The sequence below is a fragment of the Tympanuchus pallidicinctus genome, unplaced genomic scaffold, assembly GCF_026119805.1.
Source record: "Tympanuchus pallidicinctus isolate F22 unplaced genomic scaffold, pur_lepc_1.0 scaffold15, whole genome shotgun sequence".
Taxonomy (NCBI): domain Eukaryota; kingdom Metazoa; phylum Chordata; class Aves; order Galliformes; family Phasianidae; genus Tympanuchus; species Tympanuchus pallidicinctus.
In genome coordinates this window covers 5,205,160-5,231,061 of record NW_026294669.1, presented here as the reverse complement: position 1 = coordinate 5,231,061, position 25,902 = coordinate 5,205,160, and the positions used below count along the sequence as shown (strand labels likewise).

The 25,902-nt window shown below is 40.1% G+C and overlaps 1 protein-coding gene and 2 long non-coding RNA genes across 11 annotated transcripts in view; 2 read left to right on the top strand and 1 right to left on the bottom strand.

The window, feature by feature from the left end:
* LOC128077358 (von Willebrand factor D and EGF domain-containing protein-like) overlaps positions 1-25,902 on the bottom strand; it is a 287,642-nt gene that overhangs the window by 126,174 nt on the left and 135,566 nt on the right. For 7 of the 9 annotated variants that reach the window (XM_052676473.1, XM_052676478.1, XM_052676472.1 and 4 more), the window contains one exon: positions 775-959. In XM_052676473.1, coding sequence (XP_052532433.1) covers positions 775-959 — 185 coding nt within the window. Of the gene's footprint in view, positions 1-774; positions 960-7,315; positions 10,954-25,902 lie in introns of those variants that run through there. The other 2 variants (XM_052676474.1, XM_052676480.1) reach the window with 2 other exon arrangements.
* LOC128077364 (uncharacterized) lies at positions 809-10,870 on the top strand. The gene is made up of 3 exons (XR_008204948.1): positions 809-966; positions 6,934-7,063; positions 10,779-10,870. It is a non-coding gene; the product is annotated as an uncharacterized LOC128077364 (long non-coding RNA).
* LOC128077363 (uncharacterized) lies at positions 11,609-20,652 on the top strand. The gene is made up of 4 exons (XR_008204947.1): positions 11,609-12,157; positions 12,470-12,647; positions 19,909-20,046; positions 20,537-20,652. It is a non-coding gene; the product is annotated as an uncharacterized LOC128077363 (long non-coding RNA).

Here is a 25,902-nt window from a genome sequence, read left to right as displayed (position 1 = left end):
ATATCAGGCAGTTAAGAATTGCTACATACTGGAAAATGCTAAAATGCAGTGACAAATTAAATAATTTTATAGAATGCATACACACTTATAGAACAATTTTTTAAAAATAAACCAGATAGTGCACTGGGATATTGTTTCAAGGATAACTGCCATTGAATGCATATTTCAATAATAATCATGTCAATTTGTTCACATTAATTAGATTTATGGATTGTGTATGCAGAGAGCTAGAAATCCCACGCAAGCAACAATTACCTATTAACATTTCATTTCATGTTAGATTATTAAGATATACCCATTATGACAAGTTCACAGGTCTGTTTTGTATGGCTGTTAATTTCATGAAGGTTCTCCAGCAGGGTTTGCATCACCTCAAATTAAACTTCCTGGCACTCTAGATTGAATATGTCATCTGTAAAGTCATTTACAGTAACTAGTTCATTGTTTTCTGAATAGTTTTGTTGAATTAGTTTGTTTGAAATTGTTCTAACCTCCTGCAACTGGGCTATGTGATATGGTAACAACTTTGCTTAGGGTCTCAGGTTACTGGAGCAGTAATGATTGACTGCAAATTAAACATTACTGTCACATATATTCAATGCACATAAAACCAGAAAAAAACTGTCCTCTTTTCAGAGTGGTGATATATGAAAGAGCTTTTCCCACTATCTCCCACTCCCCATTTCACTCTACTGGCTATGAGGGTATAGAGGTGGCTGGAAAGGAAAAAGATTCATTCACGTTCACCAGGGTTATTGCATAATTTTTACTGACTTCAATGCATCTCGTTGGCATTTCCGCAGGCGTGTTGTTGATCATGAACCGATACCATGCTGGTGGCAATGAGTGGTCACACACCAGGACCTGAGCAGACGTTCGCTGCAGCTCCAGCGAGTCAAACCTGGTGCTGCGGTATGGGCTGCGGAGGATGCGATGTCCAGCTGGGGAGCACTCAGGAGCTGAAAGGTGAGACAGGACAAAGATCAAAGAACATAGCTGGATTCTGGCAGTAACCACTTAAAATCACTTGAGTGTATCTACTTTATGGTCTAGTATTAGATATGGATGTTGGTGCCCCTGCATGAAGCAGGACAGTTGGAGGTTGATGATCCTTGAGGTCCCTTCCAACCCAAGCCATTCTATGATACTTATGTTGAGATTTGGTTTGGATTTCAAGGCTAACAGTGGGAAATGATGGAATTTAGTATTTCACCATATAAAATTAGAAGGTCATACCGGTGGGAAAAAAAGCTTAACATCACCAGCAGTGTTCTCTTGCAGCCTGGAAGACCAGCTGTGCCCCAGGCTGCATCAAAAGAGGGGTGGCAGAGATGCAAGGGATGTGGTTGTCGCCCTCTAATGTTCCTTCCAACCCAAATCATTCTATGATTCCATGATTCACATACTTTCAAATACATGTTTATAAAAATAATGAAAACAAGAAATACTAAAAAGAGAAAAGCCAACTGTGTGTTCTTTAGAAATAAGCTTGAGTTAGTCTTGCAACTATTGGAGCCACAGGTCAGACTCGCCCCAGGCAGGTACCCATAAAGCCAGGCACATCACAGCTCCTGTGTGTGCATCACTAAGTTTGACTCTAAACTGCTGCCCCTCACTGTATGTTTGTTTACATTCCCATTCTGTTTATTTTCATGTTTCTCATGATTCAGTGCAGAATATTCAGTATTTTCTTATCACCTCATAAAAGGAAGCCTTCCAGTCATTTTTTTTTTTTTTGAAGTTGTTTGTTAGCAAAAGCTGATCATGTAGAAAAGCAAAGCCTTTTCTTTGTTAGCAACCATTTATTCCTTTTCTGCAAAACCCACTGTGGCTGTATCAACACTGTAGAGTGGGACACAAGAGGAGGTTGAGGTGGAGTTGGACTGCTGTGCACATCAGCAACAGAAGTCTCAGCTCATTTCTTGCTGAAGTAATCTTTAATTGTTAACAGTGATGTAGCTGGTAGAGAGCAGAGGGGACTGCACGACTTGCTTTTGAGAGGAAGTATGGCAGTTAGCAGAATTACCCCTTTGCACTGTAAATAGAGCATATTTATTGATAGAGAATGAGAACCCTCCCCAAAATATCATTTTTCAAATGCTGCTTTTTGAATTATCACTCTAATGTTATGCCAGTGGCACTCTGAAACAGATTTATCATTCTTATTTTATTGACAAGATACTCAGAAGGTCAAAGTCAATCCATTTCTGGCATTGTTTTTAAAGATAATTTTTATTGTGCCAAAGGCAAAGCAATGGTATACAAGACAAATGGGGACAAAATGTAGCATAACAGAGTCTTCACTGCAAATTTCACAGTATTTAACTGTGAAAACTACAATGCAATTCCCATGCAAAATTCCTCTGAATTAATACAATTGCATTTAAAAGTAAAAACAGTAAATAGTGCCTCAAACTGATCTGATCCCCTCTCTCAGACGTCCTCTTTGGGGATCTGCAACCAGCACTGGGAACCACTTTGCCAAGTCCCAGCCCAAGGAGGTGATGTTGCAGCAGACCGTCTATTTCATTAAAAAGTTTACTCTATTTTTAAAAACCTTTAAAAAGGCAGCTTCCCTACAGCCTCATTAAATATCACTCACAGCTTCCGGAGTGTTAATTGGAACAGGGCTCTGGCTTGTGCTGTTTGTTTGCTTTGAATTCCTTCATTCTGAACAAGAAACAAAAGCATCTAAGAGTAAATGGTATTTAAATATGGCTCTACACACAGTATTGGATCCTGCGAGACCCTTGTAATGTAATTAATAACATTCAGTTTCTCCATAACAATAATATCAAAAACTCCATTTACATGTAATTAATAACCTTCTGCTCAGCCGTATTAGTAATAATCCAAATTCACACAACAGATTGTGGCCCAACTAATGATTAAGTGCTCTGTCTAAACAATGCAAATATATTAGGCTTTGAGACACAGCTAATTATTTTCATCCTTCCCATAGTTTTGTTTGCAGTAATTTAGAAAACACTACTTTGCAAATTAGCATTAGAAGCGTTCAGTGCTGTAGATGGGACATGCAAAGGGCACGGAGGGACTTGGAATAGCAAAACCCAAGCCAACCCCTATGATTCTCTGAAATGGGGGAGGAAGGTAAGGTTGGGGAGGAGAGGGGTGTTTACTCATTAAACTTGGCAGTATTTGAGACAACAACTATGTGCTCACCCCTGAAAAGTGTATTTATGAAATGCTGTCAGCAGGAGAGAGCTTTAACCAATACTTGCCCAAGTTTTGCAGTAAGGTCTCAGCAGGGCAACCCCTTAATTACTGAGCTCCTCATGAAAATGCATCTTATTGCAGCCATATGACAATCACAGTAAAGTTTAACATGCATGTCACTATGTAAGAGAATTGTACTGTCTTTCCTGGAGAAAATAATTGAAGATATCACTGTAGCCAGACCATAGCATGAAAATGTTATTTAAGGAAAATCCAGAAAGAAACAGTGGGGCCCTTGGGATGCCTGCCCATGCCTCCTGCATCCACACAGTGACCAGATGGAGCCTTCTGGTCATTTTCATTCATACCAGGTGCAGATGTCAACTTTGTGTACAGTGATGAAATGCTCAGTATCACAGTTGTACTGCTGTGGGATAATAAAAGTCTGTGTCCATGTCTTGTATGGAGCTGCTGTTACTCTCCCTGTGTGTGTAGCTTAGATTGCCTCTAAAAGGAGATGTTTACGTCTTTACATATGAGAAAGCTATATGTGTCATCTGCTATAGCCTCCTGCAAGGAGCTGCTTCTGTTGCCAGTTCTCTGTATCATCTAGGAGCTGTTGCTCAGATGCGCATGTCTGTGCTTCACTCAACTTCAGCAATTCTGCAGCAGCTTGTTGCTGCAAAGAAATACTCTGACACATTCAGAGCAAACAAAACCAATAACTGTTGCAGCTGCTAAGTGAAAACAGTGTTTGTGTATCTGCGGTGGAACAACACAGGTTTGCTTGGAAAATCTGTCTCCCTATTGGCATGGGGAAAACTGCCATCAGCGCTGCAGAGGTTGAGATTCACATGATGTTAATGTGTGGGATGCTGTCCTATGTAAATGAAGTGAACAATGGTTGTGGGCTGGCCAGTGAAAGGAGAGCTGCCTGCAGAAGGCACAAGCATCTGGAAAATGAGCAGAAAGTGAATTTCTGCTGTACTGTTCCACACATGAAATCATAGAACGGCTTGGGTTGGAAGGGACCTCAAAGATTATCCTGTTCCAAGTCCATCCACGGTGGATGCCATTGTGGGTCACCCAGTGTTGCACTTCTTGGGCAGTGATCATAGAATCATAGAATCATTAAGGTTGGATAAGACCTCTAAAATCACCAAGTCCATCCACCTACCCATGTCCAGCACACCCGCTGAGCACATCTCTCAGTGCCACATTTCCAAATTTCTTGAACACCTCCGGGGATGGTGATTCCACCACCACCCTGGTTGCAAATACTGCTGTGGGGTCAGCCAGGCACCCACTCATTCCATCTGATGCTCACAGTCAGGAGGGGCATCAGGAACATTGGAACAGAAAGCTGAAAGCTCAAAAGGAAATCATTCTCTAAACATTTGCTTTTAATTCTGAGGGCAGGTGAGTGTGGGTGTGATTGCTCTGCCTGTCACTCTCACTCCCAGTAAATATCAGTGGCTTACACAAAGAAAGGTTTACGAAGCTCTGAGATTTTGTTTATTTGTTTTGAATAGCGGCAGCAAATCAAATAATATCAATAGGTGATGGCAGCTCAAAAACCCCAAGAGAAATATAGTCCACAAGCCTGATGTGCGTGTTTGTTTTGTGTAAAGCAGTGCCAGTCACACAATATATTTAAAGGGCATCTGAAAGCTCCAGAAAATAGCTGGCAGACCATAAAATAATTTTTATGTGGAGGATGAATGAATGCTCAGTGATTGAACCAGATAATTGGAACCAACAGCAGCTTTTGGTGATGTGCTGATTGCTCTACGGCTGGGAAAGAGGTTCCCTGTGCTGGGCTTCTGGCTGGACCCCTCTGGGAAAGCCCAGGGCCACAAATATATGACACATTTACTTAAGTTTATGGATGAAAATCCTCTTATTTTTGACATTCATATGATGGATGGTTATTTTGTGAAATCCTTCCTCTGCAGATTTTGAAATTTTCTATTTTTTGTTAATTGCTCTAAAATCCATAGTTGTAGAATATGTTTTCCAGGGTGTTTGACTTTCTCTTCACAGGAAAATTAGGAAGGATTTTTGTTTGGAAAAATCAGTCCAAAATGCATAGCATATTAAGCTGTAGCTTCAAACCAGTGGCAGCTCAGGTCTGTGCTAGCTTTTTTTCTCTTGTCTCAGAGACAGAAGGAAAGCTTTTCATCACCAGCCACTTCCATGGCCAATAGCTGCATTACACTGATGTAGTAAAGCTCAGGTGAAAGCTTCTGAAGTTTCCAGTCTGTCAGTGCCGTCTGCTTCCTAAGAGGATGATTTACTGTATGTTGAAAGATAGTTTGGGCAGAAAAAGAAGGCAGACAGTAGGAAAGGGATATTCTTTCCAAGTTGCTAATAGATGTGTGCAAAATAAAGGCAGACGACTCTGATGTTATAAAATCTAAAAATTCCTTCTGGTGGAAGCAAGCTACAGATGCACCATTAGTAGACAGGTAAGTTATTTGCAGATAAGAAATATCTGGCAGTGTATTACAGTGATTACATCACTGCCTTTTTCACCAATATTTGCTACTATTTAATGCAATTATCCTGCATATTGATGAGAGAAATTTTATTCCTAAAATGATTCAGAGGCAGAAATTCGTTGTGAGTATGAATGTGACAACTAAAATAAAAAGCTCAAACCATGCATGGCTCCTCTGATAGGTAAAACATCATATATTTTTTATATCCATAGTAGCTATTAAGTAAAGCTATTTTCAGATAATTCAGAAGCAGAAGAACCTCCTACTGAACTGAAATAATAATGAAGCACATTGGATAAACACCACACACTCATAATGGGTAGCTCTTGAACAAGTCATAATTTGTTCACAGAATGAAATGGAAAGAGATAAATGAACTACTGTATAAAATGAAGGTAATTATAGAAAATTTGACCTAGAAAGAAACTGAAAAGGCAGAGGAAAGAAGACATTTCTCGTATGTATTATTTGTTCTGAATAACAGATGGAATTAAGAAGAAAAATCAGGCCAAACAGGGACACAGTATTCAAGGAGTCTGCTGCTCAACACTTCCCCTTAGATATTACACTGTTGTAAAAATAAGGCATCTTCAGGTAACCCAGGCAACTCAGCACAATTACAAACCATTTCACATGTATGTCTGTTATGGATAAGCACTTCTCTTTTAAGGCAGTCTTTAGACTGTTCAGCTCTGGGGATCTGCCATTCTGAGATAAAACACAGTCTGCAGTACTTCCTCCTGTAGCGTAGTCCAGCCAGTGCTAGAAGCAGCAAAGTGGGAAGACGTCCCATTCCTTCTTTCTTCAGTCCTATGGATACTTTATGCAATACCCTTAATATTTTCTATTAATATTTTCTATGCAACTAAAACTCTTACTAGAGATTGCTCCCATCAGGCAGGATTAGTGAATATAATGCTTCATTCTTAGGGAATTCTTTTTTTCTTTCATCACAAAAGAGTTAGCCCTGAGAGAAAGTATAATTGAAAAAAATCATCCAACAATCTAAAGATGTTGTCTGTATGATGTATCTGAGTTTCATTTACCTACGAATGAGGTCACTTATCATTCTGGTCCTTTATGAATTAAAGCAATATACTATTGACAAACTGGGGGCCAGAGAAAACAATTATTTATTCATACTACTATCTCTTATCTGGGCATGCATTTCTATTTTTAACTTGAGGTTTGGAAAGAAGGAATTGATTACATGCAAGCTCTTCTCTCATCGGTGTTTCCCCTGAATGCTTCACAGATCAGCGAGCTATGCACTGCTCCACAGAAGTATGCAGATAGAGGCAGCCAAGCATCTCTTACCTGACGACCAAAAAGGTGTGAGGAATGGCTAGCAGAGGAGGTGACAACAAGAAGTCCCTGCAAGAAAGGTGAGCAAAGTCTGGGGAACAGCTTGATGTGGAGTTTGGAGCACTGTCACGAGAGGTGTGCTGCAAAGTCACACTGAGTGACTTGTGTCTAGTGGGTATGGTGGGCATGGATTGGCAGTTGGACTAGATGACCTTAGTGGTCTTCCCAATCTTTCTGATTCTATGAAAGCATTTTGTTTAGTGTTCATTAAGCAGGATGAGGGAACCATGCTGCTTCTTTTGACGACAATACCACACTAGCAAACACCTGACCTGGCTTTCCAGCAGAAGTGTCTTCTGAAACCTTTCTATCTCTGGGGCTCTCTGTGCTCTCTCTTATCAGCATAGATTTGCCAACAAATAACTGTGGAATAAATGGAAGGACACATGATCACTTAGATAAAAGCAAGGTGTGGCTGTACAGGACGGGCAAATTCTGTGGCTTCCTTGCTTTGCAAGGGTAGCCTCATTTATTGAATATACCAATTAGAAAAAGCAACAAAGCCAAATTGTGTCAATTACTCTATTAAACTTCACCAAGTCTCATCGCCACTAATTCTGGCCTGGCTTCAGAATTCAGAGACAGGAAGGCTCCGCTTCTGAATATAGAAATCACTACTGCTGTGTCAGAAGAGAATTAAAAACCTCATAAATCTCCTCAAGTTATCTTTAAGTTAATGGGGATGCCTTTAAGGACTTCTGAGCAATCAATAGGAAGAAAATTATAATTATTGTTATTGATTGGTCTGTTTTGCTCTCATCCCCCAGAATGAAAAAATGACACAATATGAAAAGGTTCTTTCTTACACCCTAATCTCAGTTGAACATACACTTGCAAATGTAGCTTTCCTAAATAAGCAGTAGCAAAAACAAACTCACATGTTTTGATTTTAGAGCCACTGGGCTCTATTCAGATGGAAATTTGAATTCCATGGTTTACCCCTTTGAGAATTGGAGCTGTTTCCATACCTAAACTGCAATGCGGGCTAATTACAATTTGAGAGCCACACATGGCTCTCTTGGTAAATGCTGAGTTTTGGCGACATTTCCTCCAGTTTAATTCTGCATACAGATGATATAGCATGGGGGAATGTGTCACCACTAACTTATTGTCCCTGAATCCAGGATGCAAGCAAAGACTGGCAGAAAGATAAGGGGACACCAGATGAAGGCAGCTGAGAGCTGCCAAACATCAGATTCCTGTGTATGTCCTGGGTGTGATTTAGATCCTAATATATGCAGAGTGACGAGGCAAATTTTCCTGTTATTTCTTTATTACTATTCATCACTATTATTCATTCAATTCACCAGCACAACAGTGTTTTCAGCAGCCAAGTGCTCCTCACATGTTTATAATGGGTTTTTCTGTCAGCGCTTTGATATTTAGGAAGAATGGTTGGGTTTGCTCTTGCCTTTGGAGTAAGGCTGTATTCGTTACCGTTCTGCAGCAATGTTCTCTCTGTAAATGGACATGCTCTATTTCCCAACTAATGCACATCCTAGAAAGATCTAACCTCCCCCTGACCAAAACTCAGGTCTTACCAACCCTGCCTGTCTGTCTATCTGCTCATGGACTGGCCACTGCTTGAAACTTGGAGGGTTGTCACAGAACAGGCTCTGAGAGGATGCAAAAACTCTTTGCAGGCATTACTGCACTCTGGATGGATTTAAAAATATTAAAATAAAAGGTCATGAGCTAGAAATAGTCAGAGGCATGCCTAGTCTGAGATAATATAAAGCTGTGTGCTCCTACCTGTGGAGTGTGACATTAATTCTACGATTTCCATAAACCAAGTTTATCAATGATCCTAAGTGTTTGTTCCTTCAGCCCTTGAAAGATACAGTTTCTGTGCATACAGCCATAATTAGCTTTAATATTAAAATAATTAACACCTTCCTGCTATAGAAACAAGACAGTTGCAGCTTCAGCCAGCAATTTCCTACAGTCAGGTATTTGGGGTGAATCTTGCACGTCTGATTTTGAAGAAAGCTTCTCATTCTGCACCTAGGACTTGAATGAGATCTGTTGGCACTGGACCATGCCATGAAAGAGCATGGCCTTAAGCACCAGTTCATGAAAACTTCTCCATAAATACATTTGCTCATTTCATTTACTGGAATTTTGTCCCCACTCACTGTTCTAAGAGGTACGCATTTTGCTGGGTTATCTTTGCTTTGCTTGTTCCACAGATCTCTGTTAATTCACCAGGAGTAGCAGAAGCATTCGTAAATATAGCAGGGTTTCAGGAATCTGTAAAGAGTTCAGTGATAAGCTGCTTTTTGATATAAAAGAAAATCCAGTTCAGCTGGTGTCGGCTGAGCCTTCATTACATTTACAGCTGCTACCTGTGCAGTCTTTTAGGATGTAATTACCATAATAAGAAAAACATCTCCATAATTATATGTGCGTAAAGCAAGATGCCTTTCTCTGGGCATCTTGCTAGAGCTGCAGATACAGATATGCACACTTGCAGGGGACACAGGGGATTAAGGAGGCACAAGAATAAATACAAGACAATTGTTGCCCCATATGGTGCATATTATAGGCAGATGTGTTTTGATCAGGATCAGCCATGCAGAAGGTAAACTGACTGAATTTTTTCTCATTTACACTGAACTAACTGTGATCACAGCGTAGTTTCATGTGGTTTAAAATTTATGCTTTCTTAAAACAACTCAAAATATGGAGGGGAGATTTGTGTCCTCAGAATGTTTTCTGTGCTGAGAAAACCAGGCCATCCTCTGGTGATTATCTGGGCTTTGTGGAGGCTTTGCATGCAGGGATGGGATAGGATGGAATGGGATGAGATAGGATAGGGTGAGATAGAATGGGATGAAGATTTCCCCCATCACAGTCCACCAGTGCTTTATGTAGGAGATAAAGCACGGGCACCTTGTAGTTCTTTAGAAAATAAATAAAAGAAAATCAGGTTGGTAAGTGGAGTATTCTCGATGCAAACCACTCTCTTTTGTAGACCCTGATAACACGGTACCAGAGAAGATGAATCATAATTTTTTATTTCCAAGAAGCCATTTCCATGCTGAGCTTTCAATTCTTCACCTCCTCCTTACTTGTAACAGTCAGTGTAGACTTTTAGCTTGTAAAATAGAGCTGTACTTTTATTGAAAAAGATAGTTCAGAAAGCAGTGTTACTAAAGGAAGTAGCCAGAGCCCAATGCTTCCTCAAGTGGATATTTCAACAAAAAATGTGATCAGTGTATCACCACCGATAGGCAAAAAAAGACACTTGTCGGCAGACGTGCACAGTTTCAGGTTTTGTTCCATCTTTCTAACAAAAGATTAGCAAAAAAAACAGATTTGATTTTGCACTCTTATTTGGTAATTGGCTAATAACTGTAATTTTCAACTTAAAAAGATAGTCTAGAAACCATTTTTCAGAAAAGCCCTACAACATTACAATTGATCAATTTTTCATTACACTTGATGCATTCAGTTTACCACAGTCATTTCATTTGTAATTTGAGCTTAAAATATATATATATATAAAAGGAAAAAAGAAAAAAAATCTACTCAAGCAATTTTAGATTGGAAAGCCATAACACAAATTAGTACACAAAGAAACAGCAGGCGATCAATTTATCATTTGCTACTTTATTCTTTAGCAATTCACAGTAATTGTTGAGTCACTTTTGAAACTTGTAAAATTTGATTATGTGAAACTTGGTAAATGTCAGGCTTTGGTCATTTCTGTCTTGTTTTTTATGAGTTTTCTAGAGAACCAAGACTTTGTGAAGGTAGATCCCTCTGGGACTGGCCAACACCAGCACAAATGCATGTAGGTAAAAGGTAGCACAAAAGCCCTGGCAGTTCAGCCCCTCCTTCTCTTTCCCCTGCCTCCTACCCTTCCCCTCTTCCCCTCCTTTCCCTTTCCTCTCTCCTCTCTCCTCTTTCTTTCCTCTTTCCTTTCTTTTCCCTTTCTTTACCTCCTCTCCCTTCTCCCTGCCCCTCCCTCCCCCTCACACTGCAGACCAACATCTCCAAATCAGTGCATGTCAGCTGTGGTCCCACGTGCACTCCTGACTATCATGTCTCTTACAGTACCCACTATGTGGGTGGGATATTGCAGAAATGTGATGATGTTCTTAACCCTACCGTTTGAAAAACACACTTGTGAACCTGCTAATAAAAAGGGTTTTGCATGTGGCAGGATGTGAGAAGCGGTGGTGCCACATGCTGTTATGCAGACCTTACACCTGTTCCCATTTATTCATGGGTGACCTCAAGAGGGCTTTCTATTTTTTATTCTCCACACTGTTCGTTTTTCTGCAGTTGGAAATGAGAATCCCATTAACCTTTTTGGCCTTGATGTCAAATTGAGCTGTATGAATATTGTTTGCAGGCATTGGGTATGCTCAGAGACGCACTGAATGCACTCAGAGCACAGGGGACAGAGTGGAAGAGCAGCAGAGGAAAACAAACCAGCAAGATAAAAGGAGATGACTTGTGGGCATCTTATGCTGAGTTTGGGCTCTGCTGGCAGATTTGGAACTGTCTGCTTTTCTCTGACCTGAAACCAGGTCTGTTGTGTGCTTGGGCAATGTTCAAGCACTTGCGTATCCCTTGGCAGATCTCTCTCCCACTACAGCTGCTCTCTTTTATATTGTTTTAACTATAAATAAGAACATGCTGACTTTGCCAGCTTTCAAAACTGTTTCCCTTCCCTTTCTTTTAGCAATTTCAGCAAGAAGATCTACCAAAATACCAAAATGCTCTGCTGCTTCCTGATTGCCCTGTGGAGTAGAAATCAGGGCTCATTTCTCCATTCCAAAGCAGAGTGCGATACTAAGAAGTGTTTCTTCTTTGTCCTAACTATACTGGCTATAATTAGACAGAAAATGCCTCTCTCTCTCTTTATTTTTTTTTTTTAATTGGATGAGAGAATTTCTGGAAGAGGCACTTAGCTGTGGGAGAGGCTTTTTTAACAGAGATGTCTGCAGATATGGAGGAAGGTGCAAAATCCCTAAAGGGCAAGGTTAACCTGCTCCCATTGGCTTTGGTCACAGTGGGGGAATTCAGTCATTTTCCTGCCCTCTTGGCCCACAAGCATCATGGAAAATGGCTCTTCATTGGCTATCAAGGCTGAATTGCTCCAGGTAAGTGCATTCTCTCATCATTCAAGTGAGCTAGGCACTTCATTCTGCACTGCAGTAAGACTAAATATTTGCACTGGACACTCACTCTCACCTTATGTTATTTAAGCAACCTTCACACTTAAAATCTCATCTGCTATGAATAAAATTCAAAGTAATCACAGATTGAGGCACGAGGTGGTCAGTAATGATAGTATCATGCCTCTCACTGAATGTCCTTACTTTCTTGGTTCTCAGTGAATCCTATTTCTTTTGAAAAAGCGGTTGGTTAATTTGTTGTTGCTGTTTTAATTATTATTCTTTTGCATTGGCCAGAGTGATTCTGCAGCTGATTGTGTTTGGCACGTTTCAATCTCAGCAGTCCAAAACCCAGCCTTTCCTCAACAGAAGTATGCACTACAAGGCTTATCGTCTCTCACTCAAAGCACGTTGTGAACAGGTGTGTATTTCCTTCTGACAAACACCAGAAGAACCAGCTCTTCTGCCTGCCAAGGTAAATCACACTGAGATCTCAGGATCGAAATGACGCTATTTTTCCCTTTGCGATTTCAACTCCCTTTCCTCCTGTTTACCCACCTACCCCAGCTAAGCCTTTTGGCAGCATCCACAACTCTATTTTTTACCCCACATGTTGTGTGAATGACAAGCCAGCATCCATCCTACTATGATGATGTTTGCTGGCTATTTTTAGCCTCTCCTGCCTTCCCTCGTATGCTATGGTAAGATTCTAGAGTAAGGACAGGTTTTGTTACATTCATTCTATAATTTGTCAAATTTACTGTTCAACGTAAAAGAAAGTATGAAATCTAGGTTATTTCCTTACAGAATGCATAAATTCAGCAGCATGGCTCAATATTAATAACAACCAAATGGCTAAATCCCTGCAAACTGGGATAGAAGTTTTTCTCTAGGGATCCAGTGAACCCTTAAATCACTGAATTATCTTAATTCTAATATAACCTTCCAGAAGTGCTGTGGGGCCCAGCTATGCTTTGGGTTGTTTAGCCTTATCTGGAATGTTAAGGCTATTCCAGACGCAGACCAGCAGAATGCAAAGCAGAGCTGGTCAAACACGTGAAGACTTGGGGTGTAAAAGGATTAAAAGCTGCTAATGTTCTACATTTTTTCTATTGCAATATTATGAGTGCAGACAGCATCCAGAGCAATGAAGAAAGGGAAAGATGGCATGTAGGAAAGACAGAAATACACCATCTATAATACTGTGTTGAACAGATGATACAGGCACTAGGAAAATGTATGAAGCAGATAAGTAGCAATTCAGTGGTCTAGTGAGGAAAAGTGACTTACTTCAACCTAAAATTAAACCGTTCATTTTTTATAGAGCAATAGTCTCTAAAATAAAACAGGGAGACAGATAATAGTTGGAAGTCAAACTAAATGCCTGTTCAACTCAGAAATAGGAATCATTGAGTCATTTAAATTTCAAAAATGTTGAAAGGGCGTATTTCAACTTTTAAAAAAATGCACCTCTTTTTCTGTAGTCTAAATAGTTTGTCACATTAAAAATGAAACTACATTAGATCCTGATGATGTAGTGATGGTGTCAGCAATGCCATTTTAGCCAGCTCTGTTCACTGGAAGCTCTGTCCTGAGGAATCCCACATCAGTTGGGTTTGCTTCATGAGCATGTGCTGCCTGTCTGTCTTGATTGCATTTCTTTGCATGAACCGCTCTCTGTGATGAGCCTTTACTTTTAATTCTTTTATATTTCTTCCTCTGTCTGCCGTCCTGCCATGCTCAATACTACACAGCTCCTACTGTCCTGATTTCAGGAATACAGTGCATGCACACTGCACAACATAAACATGCAGGAAAGTGAAGTTTTGGCATGGTGCTTAACCCAGCCTTTACAGGGAGACATTTTTGGCATCAGCAATGCTGAGATGAGGAACAGCCTGCTGCTTTTCATGATAAACCTCCTTATCTCTAAATTATTACTGCAGTGGCTGCAAAATGCAGACTTCAGTCCTGTGACACAATGCTCTTTTCCTGTGGTTTGCATCCTTTTAGGTCATAGTTCCTCTTAGCACAAATTCAATCATGTTGCCAGTAAGTTTGGTCTGCCATCAGTATCTCCATCACTAAAAAGCCCCACTATGGATAATATTATGGCTCTGACTTGAAGCAGCTGCCCCTACCAGCTAATGCCTGTATTTCTCTTGAACTCATTTCTTAATATTTGTTACTTATTCATTATGACTCCTTGACTACAGAGAGTACATCAAAGCTGAAATTTTCTCTTTAATCAGGGACCTAAAGCATTATATCTCTGATCATGGGATAGCAGCTTTCAAATTTGCTTCTCTGTCCTTTTGTTGGAATATGTCCCATCATTTAAAGTCCTCTTCTAAGATGGGAAGAATAACCTTTTCCTTTTCAAGGCAACTTTTTTTCTGAGGATCCTCCACAGACTTCATGGGTTTATTGCAAGAGTGAAATAGGTTTTTGTAGGGATTGAATCGTTTGCAATAATAATTTGCAGTAATTTTGCATAGCCAAAATCATTTCAAAGATTTCTTAGAGGTTAAGAACAGAAGGCTATTTTGGCTGTGATTTCATGAGAAATGGCAGTCCATCTCTGCAAAAGGCTGTGCAGGTAGTCATTAAACTGTTTCCTTTCACAAGACAACAAAATGTAGAGAACTGATCTCTGATCATGGGTGCATGTGGTATATGGGAAAGAGTCTGCTTTTCAGCTTTTTATAAGGCAGTTATGTCTATGTATAATTGCTAAAATAAGGGTTGTGTTTTTTCTGCCAAATCAAGTAGGAGGTGGAGTTGGAGTTGCTGGCAGACAACATTAGATTAAAGAAAATAAAACCATTAATAATTTCTTCCAGCCTAAGTAAACAGTAGAGCTGAGTTAGCCCCTGCAATGCTGCTAGTGAGAATTTCATGAAAAGAGAATCCCTGACTAGGAGATGAAACCTTGGTAGAAGGAAAAGGGGAAAAAAAACATGAGCAAACAGAGTACTTGTATTTGTTATCCTGACATCTATCCTGAGCCAGCAGCAAGAACCTATGAGACACTTGTGCAACAGAATAAAAGGTCCAAGAAAATAAGACAGGGAAGGGCTGGAGAAGGTTGCTTAATCCATCCATGCTCAAAACCATGCACCATGGATTATGCAGAATCCCATTTTCCACTCGTGGGATAACATAAGTGGACTTTAGAGACATTACCATTGTTAGTCTGTACTCTGCACACGTTTTGTTGATTTGGTGCAGAACTTATCTTTCCGAGCAGCTCTCAGAAATTCCCTATGAACCTTGCAAATTCTTTTCTCAGGCCTTCAGGGGCTGCCCCAAACTTCTATCTGTATGACTTCTCCGAGGAGAGTGCTCTGAGCAATCCCTGCTGCTCCCCAACAAGGAGGAGCTTGTTCATACCCTTATCTGCTTAGGGCTTGGCATGGATGGTGCACGCTTGTTTTACCTTCTGTCTGCTAACAACTTGCCCCTGAGTGTTTGGAATTGGTATAAAGCAAATAGAGTGTGATACCATATGTTAATTCCAGTACGCTTTTTGGCTGATAAAAGTGAAGAGTATAAGCTCTGTGTGAGATTATTTCATATAAATGCATCAAGGCAATTGCATGGACAGGCTGGGAAAGCAGTAGTTTTATCCATTAAGATTTTATCTAAATAATCCAAATGTTATGAAGGAGGAAAAAAAAATGAGTAGAAAGGTGGGCAGCAAAATCAAACGGCCTAAAAAATTCATCTGTGATCATACACAGATTCTGAACGTTGAATTTTTTAAAAAAGCTAAGAGATGTTTTGTATGAGGCTGGTGCATCAGAACTATTACTCACTGTCTGGGGTGGAAATGAGTATTCTGCCACTGCACATATTTCTCAGACAAGCAAATATAAACAGCAAGAGGAAGGATGTTCTGTGGTGCACTTGTTCTCTTGACGCTTGATTGTATCAATAACCCCCAGTTTTGCCAATAGAAAAAGAGTGAATTTATGAAGAATAAGATCAACTGAAACAGATGACAGTGTTTAAAAACGTTAGCTAATATTGATGTTTCAGTGGAAAGACTCTGAGAAAGCTGCTCCAAAGATTTGATAGATATGGCTGCCACAGGGTTGGTGTCGTGCTGGATAAGTCACTCCAGCCATGTCAGAGGTGATCATTACTTCTGTGCTCCTTGTTTTCTGGGTGCGTGACTGATGATCCTGATATGCAGAAATGTGAAGCACTTAATGCTTAGCTGCTGCTGTGATACTGATGTCAGAGCTGGCTGTAAGCATTGCCATGAACCATTTTTCTGTTGAAAACTGTTGACACCGCTGAGATTTTCACAGATGTGTATTTCCACTGAACTTGCGATTGCGAGATTTTGTCAATAGTCAAAGCCCATGAAAGACCACTGCAAAACAGGAGGCTTGGTTTCTGCTCTGAGTCAGCCCATCAAAACTTCTCACATTAATGCAGTTATCTCCTGGGTTAATGGCTATTAAGGGATTGGCAGGGGAGAGGAGAATGAGGGGACCTTTCTTCCTTTCCTTCTTTAAGCATTATTATTGTTACTAGGGTTTCATTCCTGTTTAAAAGAGTTGGAAAAGTCTTTATGTTTTCCATGGAAGCGGAGATCATTTTCGTACTGGGTTCCCCTTTGGGATCATCTAGGTTCAGAAATCTGTCTCTATGGATTAGACACTTTTAATCCCTTTTCCCTGTCTCTGAAATCACCATTTACTCCATTCTGAGGCAGGATTTAGTGTTGCTGAGCCACGCACAAAAGGGAGTTTGCCTTTCTCCTCCTAAGCTGTAGGTGAAGGCCATTTTGTGGACAAGACTATTTCATTTAACTTTCTCCATAGGTCACACTCGCAGGCCTCTTGTTAACTTTGCAGCTCCTTTTTTGAGCTGATATGCCTCCAATTTGCCCAGCTTTATTTGATGATCAGGATTAGATACAGCACTCCAGCTGCAGCCTCTCAAGTCCGAGTGCACAGGTCTAATGAGTTAGTGTGCTTTATGTGCAGTGCTCTCAGTACCAAATATTATTCTTCCTAATTTTTCCTAATAACTAACTCTGGAATTTTTGAGTCATTAAGAACCTGCACTGAAAGTAGTCTGCTTGGTTTGCAGGTTCCCGAATCATCCTTTTTTCACTTTTTGATATTAAGCAGTGAAATTGTGTTTCTGCCTTTGTCCTCTGGATTTCAGAGGTCCTCCGTAATTTTTGAGGACAGTTTTTAATGTTTCAAATAATTATTTGGCTGTTACTTGGAGTGGATTCATCAGTTACTGCCAACCTGGATATACCCATTTTAGCTGCCTTTCCTGCCTTGTGTTCCTATAGCCCTCTTAAAATTAACTGTGTTAAGTATCTGATTATAATTAAATTACTCTGAGAAGGCTGAAGCAACAAAGACTGAATGAATTGATATTCTCTATGTCATTTTATCTGCTTTCCTCCCCTTTTAATGTACCTACACTACTTTCTTTGGCTGTGATAACATGGATACTATTTTCCCTGCACCCCACAAAGGCTCTGAAAGTAAATTAATGACTGCACATTAAACACTTAGTTGCTATAATGAAGAAGGAAAAAGCCTATCAGGAAATGAATGGCACTTCCAAGATGGGTTTTGCTATTTTGTGGCATACGTGCAATAGAGCCACATGCTCACAAATAAGAAAGACATGAGCTACTGACTCAGTAATTGGCACTGACGGAAGCACAAGTCCTTGAGCAAGTCAGTGCACAATCATACCCTAGAGACTGGATTATAATTCACAAGCACGTGGAGCAAATTAAGGTGGCACAAACAACCTTGGCTCTGGGGTTTCCTGGTTAGTGAATATTTCCCATCACGACTTTATGTGACGATGGTTGGAAGAGGAATAGATTTCTTCTCAGAAGGTGCTGTAATGCTTTGGAACAGGCTGCTCATGGAGGTGGTGAGGTCACTGTTTCTGGCACTGTTGTGGATGTGGCACCAAGGGATGTGGTTAGTAGGTATGGTGGGGGTTGGCTGGCAGTTGGACTTGGTGACTTTGGTAGTCTTTTCCAACCTTAATGATTCTATGGTGAAATACTTGCTCTGGTTCAAGTGCTGGAGAGTGTCTTGTCAGCTTCTTCAAAGCACTGAGGAGTTCCTCCTTGCCTTGGAATAAGTTAGATCCCTCCTAGCTGAGATGGTAATCATTACCCTGTTGCTCTTTGTTTTTGTATTTCCTAATCCACATACGGAGAATAATGTGCTCTTAGTGACTAGACAGATTTACAGCACTGTCTATCACCTCTTTCTGCAGTGTCTGATGAATGCATAATTGTATCAGGTGGTCCTGCTTTCTTCTGGAAACATTTGGAGATAGCAATCGTGTATTGCATAGCTCCTTGTGAGTGCATATAATGGCGTATACTATAAGTGAAAATTATTTTGAAGTGAACTGAGGCCTCAAGCTGAAATAGCACCAAGAGAAGCTGAACCAGTGCATTGAAGATGACTGCCAAAACTCTTCTTTGTAAGCTCTTTGTTTCCCAATATTGTTTACTTGAGATTACTGGGGACCCAATGCCAACCTGACACACCATGACCCACAGCAGCCTTCGCTCCAAACTGCAGACATTTCTAATGTTTTTTTATGGATCAATTCTTTCTTGGAGAGCACTACAGTGCTGACATCCTGGCTGCCCTGTGGCTTGTGTGACCATTGGTTTCATGACTTGAATCTAGCATCCTCCTATCCAGAGGGAACAATTTAGACTAAACTGCCTTTGTAGAGATATTCTACAATAATGAAATTCTTACTTGATGACTTGTACCAAAATTAACACTTTATTTTCTGCTGAAGTATGAGTAATTACCAGAGCGGGTCTGGAGTTGACCTTGCTTTTCTCCCCAGATATTACTTTTTCCTCCTGTTGTCCAATCTGGCTGCTGGAGATTTGACTCATGGGCTGCCATTCGACCTCTCTGCCCAAGACCATAAAATTAATTGAACATGCCTGTCTCTGTGTGCACTAAAAAGATTGTCCATTCCAGCACAAGTCAGTACAGCATTTGCATCAATATGAACAGGAAATACCTAAATAGAGGGCATGAAATTTGTGCACTCAGCCTGCTATACAAATCAGCTCATTGCACATCCTCTCCTTGTCCTATATGTGTAGCCTTTTGTCTCCTGTGTCCTTTCCACTTAATTTTAGTTTGCCCTCTACTTTCACCTCCATTACCGTGTTATACATGGGCAGTTGGTGATGTGACTCAATCACATCAGCCTCCTCCTGCTGTTTTATTTCAATCATCTCCAACCTTTTTCCACTGAGCTGACAAAGATACTTTCTCCTGTGCCATGAAAAAACATGATGTAAACAATATGATAATGTCAGCATTCTGCATGCATGATTTCAATCGCATCTCATGTAACCAGTCACCTGGCTGTTTTTTATTAATGAAATCACCCTTGTTATCAGTTTGTTTTCGTTCAGTTCCTACAAAAAGATTGCTCACAGCTTGAGTCAAGTCAGACATTTCAGTATCTCTGTCAGGAAGTCAGTAAAGATAATAAAAAGGAATATGTCCAGATGAACCTTTGGAAATGTGACATTTAAGAGCAGAGATGCATCTGATAGCTCTCAGTCATTTTGCAGAACATTAAAAAAAATAAAACAAATTGCTGTTTATTCACGCTTTTGTATTGCTCCCGTGCATCCATTCTGTAAGTATTTTGCATTTTATGATCTTCTACTCTCAGAACTTTCTTCCTAGGAAGAGTAACAGAAAGCTGAGTGAGGCAGTCACTCCCCTGACCCAGCGGCTTGGTCCAGCTGCCATCACAGCTGCAGAGACCTGCAGAGAGCACTGAGAAATGGGCCCTCCTGCTGCCATCCATCCCTGGGTGTCAGGGTAAGTGCTGCTGGAAAAAGGAGGTGCTCCCCCATCTTCATTCCCTCCCCAGAAGAAAGGGATCGCTGCCCCATGTAGTGTGTGCCCTGAGATCATCTGTTGTTTTTTGCTTCTGTGTTTCTCTCGTGAAAGGAATAATTTTTTGCAATGTCAATTCACAATAACTGCATCGTTATGAAGCTTTCCTGGCACTGCTTCTGCTGATTGATGGCTGTGAAAATGCAGCATATTTCATTTACTTTTCCTAGACGTGAAGCCAGCTGCTAATGGTTTTCACAGGGTGAAGCTGGCAGCTGCAGGATCAGGTCTCAGGGCTCTGAAACATACATTTGCAGGAGTGCCACCTGGGCTTTTGGCTGTTTTATTACTTTTGTGAGAAGTAATCTGAACAAAATAGGTGTCTGGCTGCATATTCTGGGGTCTGATTTGGGAAACTAGTATCATGTCATTAGTATCAGATGGACACGATCACAGTGATCTCACTTCACAGCTCTCTGAAAGAAAACTGTGACAAGGTGGAAGTCAGCTGCTTCTTCGAGGCAGCAGCAATAGAATGAGAAATGATGGCTTTCAGTCGCTCCAGGGAATGTTCAAGTTGGATATTAGGAAAAATTTCTTCACAGGGAGAGTGGTAAGGTATTGGTACAGGCTGCCCAGGGAGGTAGTGGAGTCACTGTCCCACAGGTGGTCAAGAAAAGAGTAGAGGTTGCACTGAGGGGTCACAGACTTGGATTGGTGGTTCAACTATATGATCTTGGTGGTCTTTTCAACCCTGATAGTTCTATGATCTTGAAACATTTCTGTGTGTAATTAAAACTTCCCTTGCCTGTTTCCAGAAACACATTAAAAGCCTGTGGTTGACATTTATCTAGTTTTATTCATCTGGCTCTTGAAGTCAAATTCAGAAACTAATGCATAAATATTACCCTTTCTGTTAATTGTGAGTGCTTGCTGAAGGCGGAAACAAACAGCCAGTGCATCATTAGTGAATAAGAGCAACACTGTGACTTTCTGCTGACACCAAACCAAATATTTCCTTACAGGGCTTAGATAAAATAGGTATCTATGTATGTACTTGTTCCTTCTTTCTACAAAACGGCCAATTGATACCAACATGTGTCCATCCCACCCTGTTTTCCTGTATTTCATTCATGACACGTGGCTGAGACCATCTGGGCTATGGAATCGTCATATTCCATCTTCAGGCCCCATGTGTCTCCTTCTCTGAGAATGGTTCTCTGTGACGACTACTAAGCATGTGATGGGGTTTGGTCCCACCTAGCTGTGTAGATGGCACATTCTTCTGGGAGGAAGAAGCAGTAAAGGCAGATGGGCTTTGGCATTGCTGCCTGCTGTTCACTAGGCTGACTCTTAGCAGGTCAGGCAGAATGCCTGGCTTTTCTTCAAGAAAAGCAAGACAAAACTGTTTGATTTTCTGGGAATTCCCAAAAGCAGCAAGAGAATTTCATAATCACACAGAAATCAAGCAAGCACAAATGTTGCAGTGTTAGCTGCTTTGTCCCAGGAGATCAACCTTGCCACACAATTGAGCAATTCTAAACAGGAGAAGTAGAGTCTGTAAGAATTACCTTAAATCTTCCTCACAGTGAGGAAAGTCCTATTTGCTTAATTTCTCATCTATATGGTCAACCAGAAAGCATTCATAGTTGCTAGGAGGCCAAAGAGTGGATCTACAGTGTACATTACTATCTCCTATGGGGCATTGCAGGTCAAGTTCTTTTTCATCAGTGTGTGCCACAGAGGCTTTAGATAGGGAACTGGTGAAGAATAGCTGATCAGGAAAAGCCATTATCTCAAAAGACTGATATTTACTGGATTCTTGCTTTTTAGCTTTCTAGCTGAGTTACAGGATTTCCTTTATTGCTGCACATTCATTTTCTTCCTTTAAAAACAAACAAACAAAAAAAAATCAAACCAAATAAAATTGAACTGAGTATGCTCAGGTCTTATCCACCGTTATCTGGAATTATCACCAAAGAATCTTTTAAGTCCTGCTCTCCTACAAATGAGACTTGCGTACTTCCAGCACAGAGCAGCACATTAGCGATCCTGAGGAATAACAATAGAATTGGGTTAAGAAAGAGAAAGACCAGAGCATAATGTCTGGTTGCACTGTTTCCAATCTAAGTGAAAATGTACTTTCAGTGCTGAGAATACAGTAGAGCAACAGTTAAATTAATGCCACTGCATAGACTTCATTTGGATCCCTGCGTACATGCTCAGATTTGTACGAGCAGAGGGAATGGCTATTAGGATAATCAGGGGGAATGAAGAGCTTGCTTTGTAAGTAGAGATTAAAATTAATTTGCTTAGCATAGCAGAAGGGAGAGTGAGCAGGCATTTTGTGTTGCTGATATGTGCACAGAGGGAAGGGAGCTCTGCAGGCTGTAGTGGAATGCAGTGAGAATATCAGCTGTAAATGAGAATACAAACATACTTAGGGTGCAAAATAGGAAATTACTACCTAAGGAAACATAAAGATTGAGATGGCTAAAACAAAAATCCTACTTCTCGGATGGATTTCATTGTGGCTTTTAATAGCAAAGAGATCAGGCTAAGCACAAGCAATGGTATGGTCCATATAGCATGGCCTTTTATAATGTTGCTAAAGGAGTTCTGCACAGTAGCATTCACCAAATACTTCTTCCACATGGCCCTAAAGAAACAAAGACACCTCCAGCACAACACATGGACTCCTCTAACAGACTATCCCGTTCTCTTTTAATTGAAATACTTGAAAACCTGGTGTCTGATAATGAGTATGATGTATAGAATCAACTTGACAGGTTACTTAGGTATATTTGTCAAAGGGAAGATATCTTTGTATTACTGCCACTATTGAAGCAGACAAGTTGGAAGGTTCTGATGCAGGAAAGTTTTGAAATGCCCACCTTGCCCTCACCCACCACAGATTTGATTTAATGCCTATAAGCCACATTAATGTTTACAGTATTTCACTTTTTGATAAAAAAAAAAAAAGTTCAAAATCTATTATCTGTTTTGTTATTTTATCATCAATCATTGAATTTTTGTTGGGATTTTTTTTTTAATACATTCACCATCTTACCATAAATATCTTGGAATATAAAAATGTCTGATTCGTAGACTCTCACTATGAATAAATTAAGCTGGATTTATGAGACTTACGGTCTGTTCTTCCTCTGTTCTTTGGAGGGCTTTGTGAATGTGCAATGAGAGCTCCTATTTCTTAATATGGAATTTTATTGCCACTATGTAACTGGGTTAATATGAGCAGTATAAATAGGGATGTTCATTTGCTGGTGTGATGTTTCAATATGGAGATGAGCATATGAAGTTAAAAAATATGAACTGAAGTCCAGGCTGTATTACTTAATGGCCATGTGGAGAAAAAAAAGCATTTCTAGTGCTGAAGAAACAATAGATTATGTGGGAATTGTCCCCTAGGAAGGGGAAGGAAGATTTCCAATGGCAGGCATTTGTATCTGGTTTGATTCCTTCCCTTAGTCATCACGTTGATTTGATAATCTTGATAATCAGAGAAGGTAGTCTGTACACAACAGGCAGGCAATTTACTTAAAAGGTTAAACACCTCACTAGCCTAGAACAAAACTTCATCACTGTTGTAGCCATTTTGGTTACTCTGTGATGTCAGATGGAGAAGCAGCAGGTTATTGCTATATTATGTTTCATTATGAAATCCAGTCAGATTAATGACTGTGGGGCCATTTGAGATTTACATAATTTATATCGATGACTTGCTGCTTAAAGTGTTTTACCAAATCAGGAAATAAATTGTAGGTTTTATAAAAATATCATAATTAAAAATTGACTTGTAGTAACTGCTGGCTTCAGGAATGTGCATGAAGTTCAAGTATGATGGATTGTTTTGCTCAGTGCAAACTATAAAAAACAAGAGAGACTTATGACGATAATAAAGCTTTTGGGGGGAGTGGTTACATTATCAATCTTTATATTGAGCCAAATGCTGCTTGCATTTCTTCTGTGCATATTTTATTGACTTCACTCTGACCAGCTGTGAGAAATCAAAATATCTGTACTTTAACCAACCTCAGAATCTAGAAATCAAACATTTATTTTACTCCAGAATTTAACAAACTAGGTTAAATCATTTGCTAGGAAAACAGAAGGGAAAATTTCTTGACTTTCTTCACTTTAGCAGTCAAAGTATTCAGGTGGTGAATGTTATTTTTTCATTGATTTTATTTCAGGGAATCAATGAAGAAACATGCAGAGTGTATGTGTGATATGTAAGGCTGACACCAATATTTCTGTTGAGGAGGATGTTGGGCTTTTTTGTTGGATAAAAATGAGTTTGAAAGTATCTTTTGGGGTGTAAAAATGAGCCAAAATTTGTTCTCTCTATGACTGCCATATTTCCAGTATTTAAAAAGGAATTATAAAAAGAAGGGGAATAAACTTTTTACTAGGGTAGATAGTGACAGGACAAGGAGGAATGGTTTTAAGCTCAAGGAGTGAAGGTTTAGATTGGATGTCAGGGGGAAGTTCTTCTCAGAGAGAGTGATGAGGGGCTGGAACAGCCCAGGGAGGATGTGGATGCTCCATCCCTGGAGGATTCCAAGGATGGAGCTCTGGGCAGCCTGCTCTCGTATTAGATCTGGTTGGTGGCCTTGCATGTGGCAGGGGGGTTGAAACTTGATAATCCTTGAGGTCCCTTCCAACCCAAGCTATTCTATGCTTCGCAATGAAATTCAGCAGAGCTGAACAAGAACAAAGGTTTTGGATTTAACAGCGAACTGTAAAGTTCATATAGAAGAAACTTGACACTAAGTCCTTTTCTTTCTTTTTTTTTTTTTTTTTTTTTTTTATCAAACCAAAATTAAGTTACTTAATCGTTATACTGAGATTTGCAAAGGGTCAGTGAGTAATGAGATGTTGTTTCTTGTTGCTACAATTACAGATGAAGCAAGAAACACTTTTCTACCATTCTCCACTGGAAAAAGGGCACTGGGAGAGACAGTATCCAAGCTGCTCTCTGCTGCCCAGGAGCTGGAAATTACGGATGTTAGCAGGGCAGAAGGGATGAAAGCCAAGTCCTAGGATGGTATTGCATGCCACAAGAACACCAAAACATCACACAGAAGACCATTCTACAGTTATTAATGCAAGAGGAATGTATCTGTTGAAGGAATGACTGTTATTTGTATGAGAGAGAGCGTACAACTGCAGGAGCAAGGCAATGCTAGCTGGAGGCTCATTTTTTTTTTTAATCCAAGCCTTTTGTATAATGCAGCAGTGCGTGCACAGCAAGGAGCACTCTCTCATGATGGAATTACATGTTCAACAATCTATGCCTTACAGTCAAGGAATACAGTGGGCATGCAACAGGGAGAAGGACTTCCTCTTGATACGCCTTCATGAAATGGATTTGAAGTAAGTTTGAAATAAGTTTTGATCTGTACACCAGATATCTGTGATAATATCAATGTACTTCTCCTTAATATCTACTTTTTCCTTGGTGTCATAGCCCTCATTTTATTCACTTACTTCATGGCAGGCCTAAAAGAAGTCAGAGTGGGGAAGGGAGATTACATGTTGCTGTGCAGGTTTGCTTGGGTTTCAGATGAACCGTGTGACGCTAAGCTCTCTAGATCTTCATTTCCCATTTTCCTTAATTATGGCCAAAATCACATTGATAAAATCTTCCAGATGCCTTATCCAAGCTTCAGAAATAAATAACTCATTGGGCTCACTTTTGAACTCACTCACAAAACACAGCTCTAGGGGTCACCAGAAAGAAGAAAATATTGTATTTAATCTGGAATGCTTAGAAGTCTACTCACTGCTTTTCAGCTAATCTTCTGTAGGGGATAA